General features: G+C 41.0%; 1 protein-coding gene across 3 annotated transcripts in view; it reads left to right on the forward strand.

Moving 5' to 3' along the window:
• Positions 1 to 1,831: 1,831 nt before the first annotated feature.
• The window catches only part of rapgef1a (Rap guanine nucleotide exchange factor (GEF) 1a), a 48,094-nt gene continuing 26,924 nt past the window's right edge, over positions 1,832 to 23,001 (forward strand). For all 3 annotated transcript variants that reach the window (XM_052094666.1, XM_052094667.1, XM_052094668.1), the window contains exons 1-9: positions 1,832 to 1,960; positions 14,695 to 14,840; positions 15,113 to 15,291; positions 15,468 to 15,624; positions 16,105 to 16,193; positions 16,591 to 16,740; positions 19,823 to 19,943; positions 20,499 to 20,679; positions 21,080 to 21,463. In XM_052094666.1, the coding sequence (XP_051950626.1) occupies positions 1,933 to 1,960; positions 14,695 to 14,840; positions 15,113 to 15,291; positions 15,468 to 15,624; positions 16,105 to 16,193; positions 16,591 to 16,740; positions 19,823 to 19,943; positions 20,499 to 20,679; positions 21,080 to 21,463 (1,435 nt within the window). In that variant the 5' untranslated portion in view covers positions 1,832 to 1,932. The remainder of the gene's footprint in view (positions 1,961 to 14,694; positions 14,841 to 15,112; positions 15,292 to 15,467; positions 15,625 to 16,104; positions 16,194 to 16,590; positions 16,741 to 19,822; positions 19,944 to 20,498; positions 20,680 to 21,079; positions 21,464 to 23,001) is intronic.

Genomic DNA, 23,001 nt, shown 5'->3' on the forward strand with positions numbered 1-23,001 from the left:
TTATTATTCCTAAATAGTAGCCTAATAAATAAACCCAGACATTAAAACAAAGACCATTTTTTATACATAGAAAGCAGTTTTGCTGTTTCCTTGTCTTTTGAAAATGTGATAAACTCAAGTTCATTTAAATGGGCTGTCTGCAAATTGTTGAAATTGGGTTTAAAACCACTCCAATCTATCTGATGAATGTAACATATCTCTTGTAACAGAGGCAAATCAATAATGTACATTTTCCTGTTTAACATATCATGTTTATAACTATGGACTCATACTCTAATAATACATATTGAGAGATACATTAACTTTCGTTCTGTGTACACACAGTAGAGCATTTATGATGCCATAATTTAAGCTATGGGACAGAGTGCTCAGAGGTGGAGAAGGGGAGTCCTCTTGTGGCCAGAGACTGATGTTACATCTAAATATTGGGTAAAGCGTAATTTTATTAACTCACACTTCGGTTCTTACCAAAACTATCTTTCTAGATAACCCCATTGTGGAAAAAAATAAATAAAAAATGAGATATCTCAGCTTTAATATTTCACCTCTTTCTCCTAGACATCAATGAGATAAAATGGACTTCAAGTAATCTCAGGTGTCCCAAATTGTGCTGTTTTGCCAAGACACAAGGTCTGCAATCAAAAGTAAGAGATTTCAGTATGAACACAGACATTTTTCATCTAATTCTTCCAAGACAATTTTATCTGAGCCATTGGCGTATTTTCAGAGAATATGACAGCCCTAAGCGAATTCCTATTTGGTGCTTTGGAATTTACTGTATTAATTACATAAAAAACAAAAATGTGTGTATGTATGTATGTATATATATATATATAATTACTATAAATAACAAAAAATAACTATATACAAAAAATGCAAATACAATTAAAATTGCTTTGCGGGACCACATGGTGGCTCAGGGGCCCTAAGTGGCCGCTTTTACCGCTTATAGCGGCAAATGGTCCTGGGCGTACAGCAGTGCAGGGTGCGCAGCCCCTCTGATGCCTGGGATGAAAGGGGGGCCCGCGAAAGCCGCCCGAAAAGGAAGGATTGAAACGAATGTCATCTTGAAACATTTTCATAATAGTAAGAGTAAATCTAAAAAGCAGCAGCCTATTTGTAAATACTGATTGTTCATATACCAGGGTCATATTTCCTCCTGACCTCCAGCAATACAAAAAAAAAATATTATTAATAATTTCATATAATAATAATTTCATAAAATGTAAGTTTGAAAAAGTTAAAAAAAAAACACTTTTAATTATGATTTTATATGACAAAATTATAATAATATCATGTAAAAATAAAAAATAAATAAAAAAAGTTTTAAAAGTGATAAAAGATTTCTTTTTTTTATAAGTCATAATTTTATACTATAAAATAATTATAATAGTTTTATATTTCCAAATACGTTTTTCATTCATTTTTACATTATTATTTTATATTACATAGACATTTACACATTTATATAGCCTAATTATATTTATGTACATTTCCAAATATGTATATTTATATGTTGGATTATGTATTTGAATATATATCATTCTTATATTATATTACAATAAACATTATGTAGCGTAATGTGATAACATAGTAATAATAATATAATAAATAATAAGATTAAAAAAAATTATCTTACAAAGAAATTTCTATACCGCATGAGGGCGACATAACAGCAGAAATCACACACTCTCAATTATGTGTGTGTGTGTGTGTGTGTGTGTGTGTGTGTGTGTGTGTGTGTGTGTGTGTGTGTGTGTGTGTGTGTGTGTGTGTGTGTGTGTGTGGATGGATGGATGAAGGAGGCAGAGCCAAACACACACACACACACCAGGACCACACCGACTGGTTTGCCTCAAGATGCTGGAATAACGGCGAGAAAGGAACATCTTCTGCTTCTTAACTGCGACCAGCTCACCCACTTTCTCCAAAATGTCTGGGAAAATTGAAAGCAAGCAAGGTGAGAGTTTACATTTATTTACATGCATTAATAATCTTAAAATGAACTTCAGTTAGCCGCATTAGCATTAGCTTCAGACGGAGGGTTCAAGGCCACTCACAGGATCAAAGCATCTTATCTGTATTTTATTTTTTTTAAACAAAAACCACAGGTAAAGGAGTTAGAGGATAAAATCACTTAATTAAGAGTATTTCTAATGTGATATTATGTTAATTTAGACATTAATTAATATCAGACATCTGTATTTGGGTGTGGACGGAGCTGCTAGCTCTGTTCTTGACTGGCAAGCTGACAGACGTTTTGATCATTTTTTTGTCCTTTTATACGGGTTAATATATTAAAGATATATTCTTGTGTAATGTAAAACTGGTTATGTTTATAGCGTCTGTGTCATTGTTTTTATTTGTGTTGTTGTGTTTGGCCTTTCAAGACAGTGAGTATGAGAGTGTTTAAATGGTCTGTTGCGAGTATAATGGACAGTTCTTTGTATCTGTAACATGGTGATTATTATTTTAAAGGAGGAAAGTTGAAAGATTAATCTGTCCAGTGTATAAATATATATATATATATATATATATATATATATATATATATATATATATATATATATATATATATATATATATATATATATTATTGTTTCAAGTTGTCCTATAGTTTAGGCTATAGAGTTAAGCATGTATATGCGTTTGACAGGGACTATCTAAAGGGATAGACAGACAGACAGGTAGACAGGTAAGGATATATGTTATACTGCTACTGGGTCATGAAATACTACATCACCTGAAATTTTACCCTATTAACTTTTGTTGAGTGTTTAAGTCTGTAAATTATGCTGACAGACAGCAACCATTGTCACTTCCTTTCTCAGAAGGTTTAGAGAAGTTTGAATCTCTTTGTGTTAAGTGGATAGAAAAAGTTGCATACATTGCACCTTACAATATGCATTGACATACCCAGATGCATACTGTTACTGAATCATGAGATCCTGTACCAGTAGTCATAATTTGATACTGTTACCTTCAAGTTGCTTGTACCTTATTGTTATTTGTTTTTGTTTTCGTGAATGAGGGAATACTAATTCTCTACATTTCGCTGACAGGATGCACAAATTGTCACTTCCTTTCTCAGAATGTTTAGAGAAGTTTGATTGACTAGTTGTTGGTAATACGTTTACTCTGAACTAATACATGTCAGCCTGGGCTATTTTTCTGGGCGATATGGCTTCAGAAATTATATATTGATATTTTTCAGCAAATTGAGGATATTCAAAATATATATCGATAATTATGTTTTTGCCCTGAATTTGAAATGGCATAAAAGCGTTTTTTTTTTTTTCTTCAATAGGAGGAATCATCATTTAATCTAAACAGCCATTGTAGCCAAGTAGAATTCATATTTCAAAGGTATTAAATAAAAATGTATTGAAAAACTATGAAGTCATGTTCCCCACAGTTTTTCACTGAATTAACACAAGGGAGAGTATAATGTAAACATTTTTCTTTGAGTTGCACATTTATTCTTGTATTTAAAAAAAAAAAAAAAAAACAATCATACATGGAAACGTAATACAAATCTTATTTACCTTCATATATTTTTACTAAAACATTTTTCTTTGTGAATGAATAAGCACAAACTACTTCCCTTATATTGTGGGAAACCAGATGAATATTGCATAGTACAAAATTATTACTGTGGAACCCAGTCAAGTTTATTATTATAATATAATAATGAATTATTATTATTATTTTCAGGATAAGATTTGTTAAAGATGAACTAATATATTTATGTCCTATTTACTTCACCTTAACCTGGGGTTTTTATTTTGACACTGCAAGTGCAGCTATGTTTATTTCACTTTCACTAGGAAGTGCAATATTTGTTTTACAGTTATGAGTTTCACATTTTGTGAACTGCTGTCAAACTGTCCTTCAATGTTCCATGTATGTAGATTTGTATAATAACTTTATAGCGGATACTAATGTTTGGAATTTGTCACGAACCCCGCTCCTCTGCCCCATCCCCGCTTCGTCGCACACACACTCACTCCCTCGACCTCACTCCCTCGCTCCGCCCCCTCGAGCTTTTCACGCTCTTTTTGCTCGCTCGAGCCCTCACGCCCACTTTGCTGCTCCTCGCTCACATGCTCGTAGGTTATCTCCCTTCCTCGAAGTTTCTCACGCTTCCAATCCTCCTGCACATTAGTTTCACCTGCACTCGTCTCATCACCTTTCATTGTTTACACCTGCACCTTCCCCTATAAATACCACAGCACATCCGTTTCACGGGTGTTGGTTATTGTATTTAGTTTCCCGTGTCTTTGCCCCCCCGCTAGTCTCGTCTAGTTTTGAACTCCTCTTGTCTTCCTCTTAGCTTGCCAGCTCCCCTTGTTCCCCTGTCTTTTGCTCCCACTAGTCTCGTCATTCTTATATCCTGTTTCCCCGGCTCTCGACCCTACGCTTACCTCGACCATTCTCCCTCTGGATTTTCCCCACTGTACCTTCGTCTGCTCTTTAAAAATAAAAGAAGTTTTGATTTACATTGTGACTGTCTCGTCTTGTGTGTGTGTGAGCGGGTTACAGAATTGAACGAATGCTTGAACCTGCAGTACTTCATAGGGGTGGGTGGATCGATACTAAAGTATCGATACTGATGTGGTATCAAGAATATCGAACCTCACATAAAAATATAGATTCTGAAGTTGTTGTTTGATAACATGAATATTAATGCATCTCATAATCTTCTAAGTGGAAAAAACTTTTGCTACAGCATTACTGTAGTATCCATATTGTAACTTGGTTTTAGTAATAGTATCCATATAATAATATCCATGGTTAATTTTGTGGTTTTATATGTTGCTTATACTTAATCATTTTTAAAAGGTAAACAAAGCAGCCTAATAATTTTCTGCTTAGGCCTATATATATATATATATGTGTGTAATAATTTAAGTTACTAATTTTATCCAAAGTATTCGTAAAAATTTAATTTATTAGAGGTATCGTTATTGGTATTGATATGGGCAAAACAGGCTTAAAAGTTCTTTGTATCGGATTGAAAAGAAAATAAGTGGTATTGCCCATCCCTAGTACTTCACAATGCAGGTGATCTGCACTAAAAACACTAGCCCTTGAGCCCCGCCTCCCACACAGATTAGCACGTCACTGGTTTATTCTGAAGCGCGCACAGACCATGTTTATCTGTCTTTAATCGTAGCCTTTGGCAGTTAAATAATCACATGTGATCATATCTCCATTTTGATGTTATTTTGATTAATTATAGAGCCCTGAAGGATCGTGAAATTAGTCTACTGATGCACTCTATGAAACTAAATGGCCAAATAAAAGGCTCATTAAAATCATCACAATATTCACGATATTGTGAAAATGCTGCATTTTATATGGTCAGCAAAATCATCACGATTATATGGTTGGTATTCGATGTGTCGCCCAGCCCTACTGCATATCATGCAATAATGCAACAAACACCTAACATTTTACCCTGTTACCTTCACTGGCTTGTTTGTTTTTATGAAAAATGAGATATGTCTGTAAAATACACTGTGAGGTTGAAACCGTAATCCCTTCCTTTCTCAGAATTCAGATAAATTTGAATCACTTGTGCGTAAGTGTTTCACATCTCATCTGAAGTTCAGTTGTGCATCTCTAAATTGCCCTTTTAAATGTAGATGCTGGTTTACCAGGAGGATGCTGCCCATTGACTTACTTACCATTACACCGATCAGCCACAACATTAAAACCACCTGCCTAATATTGTGTAGGTAGGTCCCCCTCGTGCCACCAAAACAGCGCCAACTCGCATTCTGAGATGATATTCTTCTCACCACAATTGTACAGAGCGGTTATCTGAGTTACCGTAGACTTTGTCAGTTTGAACCAGTCTCACCATTCTCTGTTGACCTCTTTCATCAACAAGGCATTTCTGTCCACAGAACTGCCCATCACTGGATGATTTTTGTATTTGGCACCATTCAGAATAAATTCTAGAGTCTATGTGAAAATCCCAGGAGATCAGCAGTTACAGAAATACTCAAACCAGCCCATCTGACACCAACAATTATCCATGCGATTGTCTAATCAGTCAATTGAGTGGCTGCAGTCCATAAAATCATGCAGATACGGGCCAGGAGCTTCCGTTATTGTTCACATCAACCATCAGAATGGCTCACAGGGTTTCTAAATACAATTATTATTTAATTACTTATTTTTATACACACTTCATAATCGTATTTAATCAAACTACTCAATGATGACTAAGACTTTATAGATATTACGGTTTCATTTTCTGAACCATTTGTAAGTATGAAAGATTTCTATTCATCCATACAGAACTCTGAGGATTGTCATTTATTTTTGTACCTGAATATTAAAGTTAAATTAAGCTATTACACCATTCTAAGTAGAAGTTGATTTTATATGTGAGTTTTATAAAAATGCTAGCTGCATTAAGTTAACTGCATTAAGCTGAAAACATCTTTTAGTTACTTTTTTACTTAGTTATTTTTGTAAACAAACCAAAAAACAGTCTGCAGCTCTGTTATCTCAGTCAAATACAATTATCAGTTCGGATTTGGATTGGGGATCAAAAAAGCTGATCGGTACAGCCCTAGATAATATATTGCATATATTATTTTTTGTTACATGTTTTTGTACTATGTACATTGATTTTTTTGAATATGTGCTAAAAACTGGTACTGTTTCTTTAAGAGAACCGGCATTTCAGTGTGTGTAAATTAGCGCATGTTAACAGCTTTATCTCATCTGTCCTAGGTGTTATTATAATTATGTTTATTTTTATATGTTTTGGTCAACAACTGACAATACAGAACAGAAAGGGTATTAAAAGAGACATTATTCAATGACAAATGGTTTGCGTGAATCTCTTCTTTGGACACACATTGCATGAACAACTTTTACTCTCAACACACAATGAAAGAATCTTACTGCTGAATACTCCAGCACTATACTACACAATTACTGGTGAGTGATATGTAAATATTTACCAGTCAGTTGCCAAATATGTACATTTTAGGCACTTGTTAATGTGAGCAATTTCCTCTTATTGTAGTGGAGGGTTGCGTGTAGAGTAAAAGCTTGATCTTGGGATTTAAGAATCATTATTGAGATGTTTAAATTTAAATGAAGATTGCGATGTGTCAGAACATTTTCATATTTTTCCACCCTTAATATACAGCATCTCTAACTGGTCCTTATTTTAGCTGATAAATAGGTTTATTATTTTTGTCATTTTTTTTATTTTTTAAAGTTTTGTTTGGTGATGTTAGTGGCACAGAAATTACACCCTGGGCTAAAAGTTGTACATACCCCATATTTGGTGGTAGTTTACTTGAAACATCTACAGTAGGTGGTGAAATCTTCAGGTGAAGTTGTTACCACAATTAGGTTTGGGGAGGGTCTTAGAAGTACAGTAAGAAACAAGCCTTTTCAGAGGTTGTCCCACTTTGTCTGCTTCAGAAGAGGATATTGACAAAAAGAGGAAATTAACATGTTGAATGTACTTCCCACAACATGAGGATCAAGAAGCGGATGTAAAGATCTCATTCTTAGTGCACCTCATTGGTTTGCTGTGTTGTCTTAGACAGCTATTCGGGAAGTTGGCTCTCATGGGTAATTTAACCTGTTCAGATTAGTAGTCAAATCAGTTACTCTGAGATAAGGAAGATAAGGCTTCCATTTTCCTTGGCATTCCAGTCTTACTCATTCTTAAAAGCATTAACTTGCGGTAAAACCACCATCATTTTACTGGTTCTGATTTTCTTTCTGCTTATTTTAAGGAAGATAGTTTCCAGAATTATATCTTGATCTCTGTAGTTGTCACGAACCCCGCTCCCTCGCTCCGCCCCCTCGAGCTTCCACGCTCGTTCCGCCCCCTCGAGCTCCCACACTCGTTCCGCCCCCTCGAGCTCGCACGCTCTTTTTGCTGGCTCGAGCCCTCACGCCCACTTTGCTCCTACTCGCTCACATGCTCGTAGGCAATCTCCCTTCCTCGAGTTTCTCACGCGTTTCCAATCCCCCAGAACATTATGACCACCTGCACTCGCGTCATCTGCACTCCTGCACATTAGTTTCACCTGCACTCGTCTCATCACCTGTCATGGTTTACACCTGCACTTGCCCCTATATATATCACTACCCTATCGTCTCACGGTTGTTGGTTATTGTATTTAGTTTCCCGTGTCTTTGCCCCCGCTAGTCTCGTCTAGTTTTGACCTCCTCTCGTTCACCTCTTAGCTTGCCAGCTCCCCTTGTTCCCCTGTCTTTTGCTCCCACTTGTTATTCTTATTCTGATTACTCCGGCTTTGACCCCCTACGCTCTCGTTGACCACTCTTTCCTGGATTTGCCCCTTTACACTATCGTGATTCCCCCGCTTCGATTTAACGCTCACCCTGACCATTCTTCACTGGATTTGCCCTGTTTTTGTACTGTTGCCTGCTTTGTTGGAATAAAGCAGTTTTCTCTGACATTGTGACTGTCTCGTCTTGTGTTTGTGTGTGCGGGTTACAAAATAACCAACCTCACCGAAGACAGTCACAATGCGTCGCGCTGAGGATTCGCGCAGCTCACTAGAGCGGAGGAACATGTCACATTCAGCACGAGGAGCTACGGTGTGGAAACTTGACCAAGCGCTCGCGGCCCAGGGGCAGCAGGTATGTTCTATGTCTGAAATTTTTCACCCTGTTTCACCTGTGTCTGCCCCTGAGCCCGTTGATGCTTTCCACGCATCCGCGTGCGCCGTATGCTCTCCATCCCGGAGAGGTTTTATGGCTCATCGGACGCCGAACCAAGGGTTTTCCGTGCAAGGCAGTGGTTATGTAACTCATAACCCCGTCCTTGACATTATGGAGCCAGCGGCCCGACTCTTGGGTTTGCGCCAGGGGAGCCAACCCTTGGAGGCTTATATTATGGATTTTTGTGCCCTGGCGTACCAGGTGAATTTTGATGAGGTGGCTCTGAAAGACATTTTTCAATTTGGACTGAATGAGCCAGCCTCATCATTCATGCCTGGTGGTCGCTGCTCTCTCAACCTGGCTCAGTTTATTGACCTCGCCCTACTGTACGCTGGTTCCTCGTTTACTGTGGGGGAGGCAGAAACTGAACCAGCGTTCCATACCACGGCCCCCGTCTTGAAGCCTACCACGGCCCCCGTCTTGAAGCCTACCATGGCCCCCGTCTTGAAGCCTACCACGGCCCCCGTCTTGAAGCCTTACACGGCCCTAGTCCCGAAGCCTGTCACGGCCCTAGTCCCGAAGCCTGTCGCGGCCCTAGTCCCGAAGCCTGACACGGCCCTAGCCCCGAACCCTGACACGGCCCTAGCCCCGAAGCCTTACATGGCCCTAGCCCCGAAGCCTTACATGGCCCTAGCCCCGAAGCCTGACACGGCCCTAGCCCCGAAGCCTTACATGGCCCTAGTCCCGAAGCCTGTCACGGCCCTAGCCCCGAAGCCTTACACGGCCCTAGTCCCGAAGCCTGTCACGGCCCTAGTCCTGAAGCCTGACACGGCCCCAGTCCCGAGGCCTGTCACGGCCCCAGTCCCGAAGCCTGACACGGCCCTAGCCCTGAAGCCTGACATGGCCCCAGTCCCGAGGCCTGTCACGGCCCCAGTCCCGAAGCCTGTCACGGCCCCAGTCTCGAAGCCTGGCACGGCCAGCGAGTCAACGCCCATGCCTGCCACGGCCAGAGAGTCAGCGCCCATGCCCGCCACGGCCAACGAGCCAGCGCCCATGCCCGCCACGGCCAACGAGCCAGCACCCATGCCCGCCACGGTCGGCGAGCCAGCGCCTGTAGCCTCGACCCTCCCCATGGCCACGTCCCCTGTTGGCCGAGGACGCAAGAGAAGGAAGAGGGCCCCTTCTCCCCAGTCTCGTCTTGTGCTCAAGACCGCAGAGGTTCCCTCAGAGTCTTCCACAGCTCTACCGACCTCTGCTCGGCCCCCAGAGTCTTCCACGGCTCTGCCGGGTTCTGCTCCGCCCCCAGAGTCTTCCACGGCTCTGCCGGGTTCTGCTCCGCCCCCAGAGTCTTCCACGGCTCTGCCGGGTTCTGCTCCACCCCCAGAGTCTTCCACGGCTCTGCCGGGTTCTGCTCCGCCCTCAGAGTCTTCCACGGCTCTGCCAGCCTCTGCTCCGCCCTCAGAGTCTTCCACGGCTCTGCCAGCCTCTGCTCGCCCCTCAGAGCCCTCGCGGCCTCCACCTCTCGAGTCTCCCAAGGCTCCTCCTCCCAAGCCTCCCAGGGCTCCTCTCAAGCCTCCCAGGGCTCTTCCTCTCGAGCCTCCTAAGGCTTCCCCTCTCGAGTCTTTTTAGGGCTCCTCCCCTCGAGCCTCTCAGGGCTCTGTCCCTCGAGTCTTTCATGGCTCCACCCCTCGAGCCTCTCAGGGCTCCGTCCCTCGAGTCTTTCATGGCTCCACCCCTTAAGCCTCTCACGGCTTCGCCTCTCGAGTCTCTCAGGGCTCCTCCTCCCCTCGAGCCTCAGGGCTCCGTCTCTCGAGTCTTTCATGGCTCCAACCCTCAAGCCTCTCACGGCTTCGCCTCTCGAGTCTCTCAGGGCTCCTCCCCCTCTCAAGCCTCTCAGGGCTTCCCCTCTCGAGTCTCTCAGGGCTCCTCCTCCCCTCAAGCCTCTCAGGGCTTCTCCTCTCGAGTCTTTCAGGGCTCCACCCCCTTCCAAGCCTCTCAGGGCTTCGTCTCTCGAGTCTTCCAGGGCCCCACCTCTAGAGCCTCTCGAGTCTTCCACGACCTTTTTCCCCGAGCCTCTCACGGCTCTACTCCCAGAGACTCCAGAGCTTCCTAGGGCTCCGCCTCTCGAGCCTCCCTACGGCTCCGCCTCCCGAGCCTCCTACGGCTCCGCCTCCCGAGCCTCCCACGGCTCCACCTCCCGAGCCCCTCACGGCTCTGCTCCCAAAGACTCCAGAGCTTTCTATGGCTCCGCCTCTCGGGCCTCCTACGGCTCTACCCCCCGAGACTACAGAGCCTGCCAGGTCGTCGCCTCGGGGACCTCCCACGGCACCACCTCCATTGGCTCCACCTCCTGAGCCTTCCAGGCCTTCCCCCCTAAAGCCTCCGTCGGCTCCACCTCCAGAGCCTTTCAGGCCTTCGCCCCTAAAGCCTCCTTCGGCTCCACCTCCAGAGCCTTCCAGAACCCCACCTCCAGAGCCGCCTACAGTGCCGCCTCTGACGGCACCCCCTTTCACGGCTCAGCCCGGACTTCCTGACCCTCTCCCTGTCCTGTGGCCTCTTCCCTGGCCTATGGACCCTATTCCTGTCCGGTGGTCACCTTCCAGACCCCTGGACCCAGTCCCTGTCCTCCAGTCGCCTTCCAGACCCCCTGACCCTGTCTCTGCCCTATGGCTGCCCCCTAGATCTCCCGACCACCCGCCTGTCCGCTATGTTCCCCCAGACCTTGCCTTGATACTGCCCATTGACCCCATGGACTGTCTCATTTCCCTCTGTGCCCCTTGGACTGCCCTCAATTTTGTTTGTGTGTTTTGTGGGTTGTCTGTTCAGGGTTTTTTGTTTGTTGGGTTCGTCCAGCACCACTTCCTCGCAACCGAGCGCGGCCGTCAGGAGCCGTCCGTTTTAGAGGGGGGAGTACTTTCACGAACAGTGACAGTGGGGGCAGTGGTGGCTCAGTGGTTGAGGCTCAGGGTTACTGACCAGAAGGTCGGGGGTTCAAGCCCCAGCACCACCAAGATGCCACTGTTGGGCCCTTGAGCAAGGCACTTAACTCCAGGTTGCTCCGGGGGGATTGTCCCTGTAATAAGTGCACTGTAAGTCGCTTTGGATAAAAGCGTCTGCCAAATGCATAAATGTGAATGTATAAATGTAACCCCGCTCCCTCGCTCCGCCCCCTCGAGCTTCCACGCTCGTTCCGCCCCCTCGAGCTCCCACGCTCGTTCCGCCCCCTCGAGCTCGCACGCTCTTTTTGCTAGCTTGAGCCCTCACGCCCACTTTGCTCCTACTCGCTCACATGCTCGTAGGCAATCTCCCTTCCTCAAGTTTCTCACGCATTTCCAATCCCCCAGAACATTATGACCACCTGCACTTGCGTCATCTGCACTCCTGCACATTAGTTTCACCTGCACTCGTCTCATCACCTGTCATGGTTTACACCTGCACTTGCCCCTATATATATCACTACCCTTTCATCTCACGGTTGTTGGTTATTGTATTTAGTTTCCCGTGTCTTTGCCCCCGCTAGTCTCGTCTAGTTTTGACCTCCTCTCGTTCACCTCTTAGCTTGCCAGCTCCCCTTGTTCCCCTGTCTTTTGCTCCCACTTGTTATTCTTATTCTGATTACCCCGGCTTTGACCCCCTACGCTCTCGTTGACCGCTCTCTCCTGGATTTGCCCCTTTACCCTATCTTGATTCCCCGGCTTCGATTTAACGCTCACCCTGACCATTCTTCACTGGATTTGCCCTGTTTTTGTACTATTGCCTGCTTTGTTGGAATAAAGCAGTTTTCTCCGACATTGTGACTGGCTCGTCTTGTGTTTGTGTGTGCGGGTTACAGTAGTTCCACATATTTGTCTACTGATGAGGTGGGTAGTACAGTATTAACCAAAAATATTCACAACATCTACTTTTCATGATCCAGTCAAATCTGATGGGTAAAATCAAGTCCCATATATACATTACTTACAGGATGAATATTCTACTTGAATAGCTATGAAATAGCTGTGTCACTTTACTGGAGTTGGATGTGTATAAGAAATCAAAGTGGTTTTTAGTCCATATACATTACGTTTAGGCCATCTATAGGCAAATGTACACTGAAAAGTTGACAAAATTAACTTATATGTACAATCTTTATCTTCTGGTAGAAATGGACCTCTTATACGATAAAAAAAATCTTGAAAAATATCTCATGATCTGGGGACTGAGGGGAGTAGTGTTGTCAAAAGTCGATACTAAAATAAAAATTATGTAACGATACCTGTGTTTCTGCAATACCGGTAGTACCGGGCACCAACTTAATCCGGTACCAGCGTGCAATGTGACTGACACTTAATTGCTTTAAAATCCTCACAGGCTTATTTTGAGCACGTGCTCTGTTATTCCTTTTACTCTGAAATTGAATTTATCGAATTAAAATCGTGACATGTCATAGTGTGATTTATTAAACCTCTAATGGCTGCAATTTTAGTGTAGATGAGCTGCGTACTTTGAATGTATAAATCTGACTGCTCAAACACTGGAAAATCTACAGACATTGAGAATCATTCGCATTGTATCAGATGGCAGAGCAGAGCACTCATCCACTGTGAACCACGCAGCACATGTAAATGACATATTTATATAATTAAATCACAGCATTGCACTTTAATCTCAACTCAAACTTTATTTACTGTATATAGCATTTAAAACAGAGTTGACCAAAGTGCTTCACAGTTATAAAATTTAACATAACATTTCAAAATTACCATATACACAAACACCTGTAAGTTCTGGATAATAATAATAAACTATATTTATTAAAATAATTTTTAAATTATTAAACATATCTAAAGTTGTGTGTTCAGTAGCACATTATCATATTAGCATATTTTTGCTGTGGTATTGAAATTGGTATCGAGAACTGTGAATTGTCACTGGTATTGTACCGACTATTGAAATGTTGGTACACTAGAGGGGAGGATGCAAATTTGTGTTTAATAAAATGCTCTCTAGAACATGAATGCCCCGCCACCCAAGGTAATAAATACTGTCTGGCCCTAACTTGTAATAGCAAGTAGTAAATCATGGTTCATGGCTGTGATGAAGACTAAAGGATATTGGTGATTTATTAAGGGATCCCAACCCAACTTAATGTTTCAATAGGAAATGCGTCGGCACAAGAAAGAAAAAATCATTCATCTTTAATATGTGGTGGTCTTCTTTATGCTTTCTATTTACTTAAAAGAGCTATAATCCAGTCACACCCTACTTTCAAAGCTAGCGGCCACATCCCTCATGGCCATGTTAATACATGTGTTTAACATCCTGACAAAACTCCATTAAACTCACTTGTTGGACTAAGTGGTGTCTCTTTTCTGCTTTAATGGAGGATTCCGTGTTGTAGCCCCAGCAAAGCCTGATATGAAACTCCACAGATTGCCCAGGCAAACCCCAAGCACTTCATTCCTCAAATGTGGGGGAAATCCCCCCTAAATGGTTTTGTGCCACGCACAATGGTGTTATCACCAAATTTCGTTCCAGAGTGGCACACTCCAAGAGTACATTAAGTCACACTGCATCCAATTGAAGAGGATTTTACTGTACACAAAAGCCCAGGTCTCCTCTTACATGTGTTCCCAAGATACACAATAAGGTTGACGTCTTGCAGCATTGTGAACCGGAAAGCTACTGCCTACGTTTACAGCAAGAAGTAGTGAACAATTGGGTTGGGTGGAATGACCAAAATCTATTTTTACATATCTGTAATTGAATGTATACAGTATATAAGGACAGAGATATTTTTGCTGGAAATTCAATGAAAATATGGTTTACACTTCATTAATCTTGAGGTAATGCTTATTTTTTGGATAATTAAAAAATCCATAAATACTTTATCTCATTTGATTATTTTCATCTTTTATTTGGAACTTGATGGATGCAATCCAAAGAAAAGATTGGTCTTAAGATTCAAAACATTAAACTAATAAATTAGCCTATATATGCACCCCTTTATTAAATAACTGTCGACGTGTCTTTGTCTTCCTTCAGAATCCCAGCGTTCCCACTTGACATCTTTTACGATGAAACTAAAGGACAAATTCCACTCTCCAAAAATCAAGAGGACGCCATCAAACAAAAAGTCCAAACCACCACCAGAACAACCTGTGAAGTCCCCAGAGAAGACTGTGACCAAGGTATGTAGTGTAGTGGCGTCGCCATTGAAGTTTATTTCTAATGTTTAAAAGTTTTTGCAGTATGATTTTAGCAGTAGCTTGACGGTTGATATTTCTAATTGTAAATCAAAAATGATTACTATGTAGCTTGTCATCATAGTAGTTCCCTCATACCATTTATGTGAGCTTTATAAACAAAGCTTTTTTGTTCGAAAACTTGGGCAAATATATGCACATTGTTTATTGTTTGATGTTTTGATGACATTGGATTTTGCAACACTTTCTACTTTTAGAGTCCTAGTCGATTAGAGGAGCACGAGAAAGAAGTGGTCAGTGCTTTGCGGTACTTCAAGACGATAATTGACAAGATGGCAGTGGACAAGAAAGTTCTGGAAATGCTTCCTGGATCAGCCAGCAAAGTGCTGGAGGCTATCTTGAGCTTGGTACAACTAGATGGCAAGGTATTGAGCAGGTAAGTTACCATAATCACTTGCTCTGATATTAGAATATAAGCACCTTTTCGAAAAGAACTTTAACTCCTTGACTCATTAACGGATATATTTGCAATTCTTTTTTTCTTTAGCATTATTGATCTTTGCAGTTTTACAGTATAATATTTACATTAATTCTTCATCCATCTGTCCTCAGTTCACGTGTGTCCTCCTGTCTGAATCGGCTCTATCAGAGTCTTGCAAACCTCATACGCTGGTCAGACCAAGTGATGCTGGAAGGGGTGAATTTGGAAGATAAAGAAACCATAACAACCGTCACCACTGTGATCAAAGCAGTCCTAGATGGTGTAAAGGTATTGTACATGTTTGATTGTTCCCTGTAGCTATAAACAAATGGTCGTACAGTAGAAATGCCTTTAGTAGTTGTCAGTTTGTTAGTGACATGCATAATCAGGTGGGATTGCTCGAGTTAAATGCACCCACCAGAATTCTTACCCTTGAATTCTTGTTAGCACAAAATTGTATTCAATTTCTAGTTGAATAATTAAATTTTCTAGCCACCACCATTGTGTCCTTGAGCAAGGCACTTAACTCCAGGTTGTTCCAGGGGATTGTCCCTGTAATAATTGCACTGTAAGTCGCTTTGGATAAAAGCGTCTGCCAAATGCATAAATGTAAATGTAAATTTAGTTGAACTCTGGCTCGTTTTGTAATGTCATCTGACATCTGTTGGATTTTCTATTTACTTTCCACCTATATTCCAGCTGTATTTGGTTTTTTTCTGAGTTGATAGTGTTGTTTTTAAAGATGACTCTGCATGTGGTTTCCTGTAGGAGCTTGTTAAAGTCACCATCGAGAAGCAGGAACACCCCTCCCCCACGACGCCCATCAAAACCCTTCCCCCTGTCACCAGTCCACAGCGGTAATTCAAAAGCTTTTTGTGAAATACAATTTTTGCCCTAAGAGTATTCAGAATTGAGGTGGGAAGTGTTGAATTCCATTTCCAATGCAGCACAAATCCAGACATAAAGCTGCCATATTAGTTAGTCAGTCTAGGCTGTTATTTTTCCCCTTGGTGAAAAGAGAGTTGAAGCAAGGCCCCCTTTTCATATTGTTATAAAACTCAGTGTTGCATTGTAAGCCTGGCCAATAAAAACACGCGTAAAGTACCATATTGATGTTTTACCTAACGTTATGATGCTTATGTTTCACAACCTTTTAAATAATCATTATTGGTGTACAGAGTCAAATACTTGGACAAACGTTAAACAATGTCATTAAAATGCCACGTTAATAATTTTTGGCTGTTTTGTTTGCAGTGTTCCAGAGCCCCCTGTCATTGAGATGAAGGAAATCTTGAATGATGCCCCTGCCCTGCTTGAGACCATAGAGACCCCAAATAACATCCCTGATGAGGAGCTGGCCCCTCCTAAACCCCCTCTACCTGGACTCAAAGTGCCTGAACACTGGTATGAATGCTTTACTTAGTCGAGTCTTGAACTCTGTTCCAAAACATAGCAAGCTGCCTTGATGACTGCTGCCTACACAGGCAGCATAGTTGAAATGGAACCTTAAAAGTGACAGATTTGAAACGGTGTACATAGACTTAAACTACAAATAGCAAGTAAATCTCCATTGATTTTAATAGAGATTGGCATTAGAATGTTGCTATGTTAACATCACAATACTCAAATAATCATAAAAATATGCACAAATATTTGGTAAAGTAATTTGTTTATTTCCAGCCATGCGTGTGTGCGCCATTTCACCATGCTTTGGATCATAATATGATTCAAGCTTTGCAAAGTAACTGTTATTAAAGGATTGGGAAGTTAAAAACACTGTTGGACCCGAAACCGTGAGTAAACCGTTTCATTCATGAATATTTCAAATATCATGACTGTTTGATGGTTTATGGTACTGATGTGCTTGAGTGAACAGTTGAATATATTCAGATGCAATGTGTTATATGTAAACCCTAAAATATAGTTGTTGTGGAGCTTTGTTCATTCTCTTCCGATTTTGTTTCAAATATGGCTGTATTCGAGGGACTGCACGAAGTTAGCCAGTCATAACAGTGGCCTTTTACATTGAAGAAATTCAAGAAACAAAACTGAGTGTTTCTGTTAGAGGGCCAGACACAGGGTGGAAATAATATATTATTAAATTATGACTGTTTTGCTGCAAAAAAAAACAAACTTTACTAACATTATAGACTGGTCCTCAGGGAAGATAATAAAATTATAAAAAAAATGGCATTTCATGACCCCTTTAATCTTCACAGACTATGTTACACATATAGCCATATTTGTATTTAGTCTACAAGCTTTATGGATTGAAACAAAGCATGAGGGTGATTGTATAAAAATATTATTATCTAAAACTAGAATCTTATATGTGAAAATACAAAGTGGGCCATTTTATCTTATTTAACCATCTAATCTGGTTTACATGCAGTAAACATCTGGGTATTTTGGGTAATGTGGTTTGGAACAGTATGTCATGTATGTGTCAGTGCTGGGGTTGGCTCCAGATGATTACACAGCCCCATCACGGTTTGATTGTTTGCGGGAAGTCTAAAAGAAAGGTGTGAAAGAGAGATATAAATAGTGGCGTTCTTAAGCACTCAGGTCTTTGTAGGTTGCAGCAGAGCAGGGTTTGACTTCCTCTGGTAGATTGTCAGTGACTTATGGGCTGTTTTCTGAGAAATGATCTCTACTAATTTACTTGTGTCTTTTTTCTGAGAATGTAAAGACAGGAAAGAGAAAGGGATGGTAAGAATGGATATTCCTATATTTGTCTAGACACAAGAGGATTAGGTTGTGCTATTGGCATAACAGAGCGTTTGTGGTGTACTCACAGAAATTACATTAAAACACAGTTAACTCACTGAAATGTCATGTAGATGCTTTCATGGCCAACAGATTCTCAGTTCATAGCTGTGAATGTAAGTGAATCATCTCAGTAGCTCTGCATTGGTTTACATAAGGCAACCTGTTAGAATAAACAGCCATGTCAAGGCTATGACGGGACCTCCAGGTGTTTTATACTTTTCCTTTGCAACCAGAGTTTTTTAATCTCCTTTCAGTACTCTCATCTGGTAAAAAAAAATCTGATCTTTTTATCCCCTTGCATGTTAAAATTTGCTAATCAGAAGATAATCTGTATTTGTAAAGGTCAGACAGACATACACTGTATACCATAATATTAGTCAGTTCTTCTGCTAGTCTCTCTGCTCTATTACTGCAGTTTTGAACAGATGTTTTGGGGCAACAGACCAACTAACCTGACTGCATGACTGGTTTATGGATGAGTCAGAGCAGAAGAGTTGAATATTTTCTAGTCTCACATAGCCAGACCTTTGACTAATGCTATAAAGTTTTGTCCACATTACAGTTTATTCTGGCTCAGAACCACCCAATTAGACATGTAGAGAATGTCTGACTGATGAGACTTGCGACCTTTAACAGTTTTTGTTTTTACATGCCATTTAAGTGCAGTTTCATATGTAATGGGTTATACAACAATGTAGAAAACCAGTGTGGAAACAAAATTATTAAAATAATGGCTTGATAGTCTCATGAACGGTTGTACAGAAAATAGAACTGAAACTTCTATCCATCCAGAAGGAATAATTATAGTATTATTTCACAGACATCACTCAAAACAAATTGGAATAAACAGTTCCGCTCACATACACAGATCAGCCACAACATTAAAACCACCTGCGTAATATTGTGTAGGTCCCCCTCGTGCTGCCAAACAGCGCTGACACACATCTCAGAATAGCATTCTGAAATGCTATTCTTCTCACCACAATTTTACAGAGTGGTTATCTAAGTTAACAAAGACTTGGTTAGTTCAAACCAGTCTGGCCATTCTCTCTGTTGACCTATCTGTTGATCCCTATCTGCATGATTTTATGCACTGCTGCCAGACAATTGGCTGATTAGATAATCGCATGGATGATTGTTGGTGCCAGATGGGTTGGTTTGAGTATTTCTGTAACTGCTTATCTCCTGGGATTTTCATGCACAACAGTCTCTAGAATATACTCTGAATGGTGCAAAAGCAAAAAACATCCATTGAGTGGTAGTTCTGTGGAAGGAAAAGCATTGTTGATGAGAGCGATCAACAGAGAATGGTCAGACTGGTTCAAACTGACAATTGTGGTTAGAAGAATAGCAAATCAGAATGCTATTTTGAGATGAGGGTTGGTGCTGTTTTGGTGACACGAGGGGGACCTACACAATATTAGGCATTAATGTTGTGGCTGATCGGTGTATATCCCTTAAGCAAAAATCTAAATATCCTTCATAGGTTTTATAACCTTCATAGGTTACTAACCTGGCAAACTTTGGTTTTGTGAGTAGTTTGTCCTTGAAAGTGGAGCTTTACTGGATCGAGAAAATGCTTTCTATTTTTTGTGCAGTACATGTTAGACTTTCAGTTGGTGGTTTGTGGGACTAGTGGGAGACTAATACTCTTTGCAAAGTAACATTGGTTTTGTTTTACACTAGCATTGGCTAAACAAACTCTTCCCCCCTGCAGTCCACCGGCTCTCCCCCCAAAGAAGCGTCAATCAGCACCGTCTCCCACAAGGATTGCCGTGGTTGCGCCGATGAGTCGTACCACAAGTGGATCAAGTCTTCCTATTGGTATCTGTCGACAGGTGAGATTATTATGTCCCTTTGTACTAATTTTGCAATACGCAAGCTTCATTCATCACTTTAATAACCGTACTGTGTCAGAAAATGTAACTTTTTCCCCAAAAGCTGTTCTTAATTTTTACATAATTTACTCACCCTGAAGACCCCTTATTCTAAGGAAGAATTTTTATTGAATATCCCAGTCCATCTATTCAATGCAATGGGAGTTGATATTGACTCACTTTAAAGCTTAAAAAAGACCTTAAAGTATCATAAATGTCATACATTCCAACTTTTCTGAAGGCATACGATTTGGTGAAAAACAATCCGAAATCCAAATAATTTTTTAGTTAATATCTTCATGTATTTTTATTTTTGCGTTTAACAGCGTAAAGTGTCATGTGAACATACAAACCATTGTGAACCAGCTTTTCTCATAGAACCAATCAGAATCAATCTTAGGTCTCGTGCCATGAAAGGTCACATATTTGTCAGTAGCTAGGACTAAACTAGTAAGCTGAGGAACATCTTTCGATCGACTGTATCTTGAGGCTAACCGTTCTTCTTTTGACCCCAAGGATTATGAGGCAGATGCATTACAGAGGCGTTTTTCGGGGGGCAGTCACTCTTACAGAGGGGAATCACCACGACTTTCCCCCTGTGGGAGCATAGGCATACTGAGCAAATCAGATGAACAGCTGTCCTCACTGGAGCAGGACAGTGGACAGTGCTCTCGTAACACCAGTTGTGAGACTCTAGGTGAGACACACAGGGGCAAATTCTGTGCTGAATAAGGCATTTCAGTACAAAAACCTGAGTCTTGTTTGCAAACCTCCCAAACAGTAGTGTAACTTAACCTGGTGCATTATGTGTTGGTATGGTTTAACGCTCTGTCAGGCTTATTTAGAGTGTTCTGTCATTCCTTACAGTGCAAACACACCACTACGGAAAGCAATATTTTTATATGAAATATTAATGCAAAGAGATGCTGGTGTATATTTTCTATTAATTATGTCAGTAGTATATCATCACTTGGTGAGAAAGCATTAAAACCGGGCATGTATTCTGACGCATTATGAAGTTGACCAAAACAATGGTATGCAAATAAACAAAATGAACAATACTTTGTGCTCTCTGTTTTGTCCCCCAATTTACCCAGACACAGCAGAGACCTACGATCCAGACTACGACTTCCTGCATCAGGACCTGTCTAGCATCGATCAGATCTCTTCCACACACACAGGGAGTTGTCTAAGCCCTCTCCCTGAGTCTCATCATGAATCATCCCCCTTCCCTGTCCAGCTTCAATTAATACCACCCGCTCTCCCGAAGAAGGAACGGCGTCCACCTCTGCCGCCAGTGGAACGGCTCTACTCTCAATATGACAACATTCCAGATGAGGACATGCAGACTCCACCCTTCCCCCTCTTCACATCAATGACACCCTCGAACGCTGGAGTATTTATGGGAAACTTCAGCCCTGCTCAGAACTCTCACATACCCCTGAGCCCCCCGCCCCTGCCGGAAAAGAAGAGTCGACATAGTAAGTATGAGGAATTCAAGTGTGTGTCATTTATGATTTAGCAAATCGCGGCATTAGAAATGCATTAGAAAGGTTGGTTTAAGTACTTAAAGGGCTAGTTCACCCACAAATCTGCCATCTTTTACTCACCTTAATGTTGCTCCAAACCCCTATGACATTCTTTCATCTGTGGAACCATTCACTTTCATTGTATGGAAAAAAGATACAATGAAAGTAAATGTGGACTACGGCTAACATCCTGCCTAAGATCTTTTTTTGTGTTCTACAGAAGAATGAAAGTCATACTAGTCTGAAACAAAATCAAGGTTGTTAATTGATGACAGAATTTTCTTATTCTTTTTTTTTTTTTTTTTAAATCCTCGAGAATTTGAGCTGTCAAAGAATTTTTAAAACTGGCTTTTATCTTTATGAACTTCTCCCGAAGAACTAGTTTGAGCCATTTGTTTTCTGGTTGTACACAGACTAAGCTGTTTGCACTATTCTCCAAATGCCTTATGTAATGTGTGCTATATATGACGCCATATGGCAAAGGCAGCTTTTCAACAGTTTCTCTCTGTAAAGCCCCTCCGTGCTACAGTGTGAGGTCAGATGGAATAATGCTTTTGTTGTAGAAATCTCTGGTTAAATACTGTCAAGGCCTCACCCAAGCCGACAGGAAATGAGCTTGTGCTGAAAGACTCTCGTTGGGAGGGGAGGGGCATTTGAATTATGTCATAGTCTGCAGAAAAGTTTAGGGGAAGGTCACATACAAGATTTTCATTTCATCTTGACTTTTACCCTTTAAAAAGTCAGAATTACAATCACTATGTTTGCATGCACATTTTCCGATTAAGGTCCATATTCTGTTGAAGCCTTTAAGATTATTGGCATCTTAGTAGAGACATTCTCCTTAGATATTGGTATAGTTCTGGATAAATGATCCATTAGAGTATATATAGGGCCCTATGATATACTCTAATGGAACACTCATCTTCACATGTTTATTTGGAATATGACAGTTATCATTTTTAGAGAACTATACCAATATCTAAGGAGAAAGTCTGCAAAAAACGGAATAGTGGAATTGAGTCATAATCGAATTCAGAGTAAAATGTGGAATTTGACTAATTTGGGATAAAATTATTGAATATCTATCAATTAATCAAATACAGTTATGGCCAAGTGTGATTATCAAACTGCAAAAGGGATTCCATTTTTATTTAAAGGTGCTATATGTAATATTTTTACTGTACTAAATCATAAAATGACCATAATATGTCATTAGAGGATTAGGAAACATGCTAAGTTGAAATACTGGCTTCTCCGATAACAATGCTACAGCCAGTATATTCTACTTTGAAGTTTCCATTCCGGGCCGGAATTTCTGTTTATGTTTTGGCCTGTGTGATCCCGCCCACTACCCACTCACCAATAGTATTTTGACACCACCAGGTTGCCAGAACTGAACAAGTTTGCATACAAACAACATGGAAGCCAGCAAAAGAACTGGATCAGAGATAACAGATTCCACCAGCCCTAAAAAGCCTTGCCATTTATCT

The sequence above is a fragment of the Xyrauchen texanus genome, chromosome 27, assembly GCF_025860055.1.
Source record: "Xyrauchen texanus isolate HMW12.3.18 chromosome 27, RBS_HiC_50CHRs, whole genome shotgun sequence".
Classification (NCBI taxonomy): Eukaryota; Metazoa; Chordata; class Actinopteri; order Cypriniformes; family Catostomidae; genus Xyrauchen; species Xyrauchen texanus.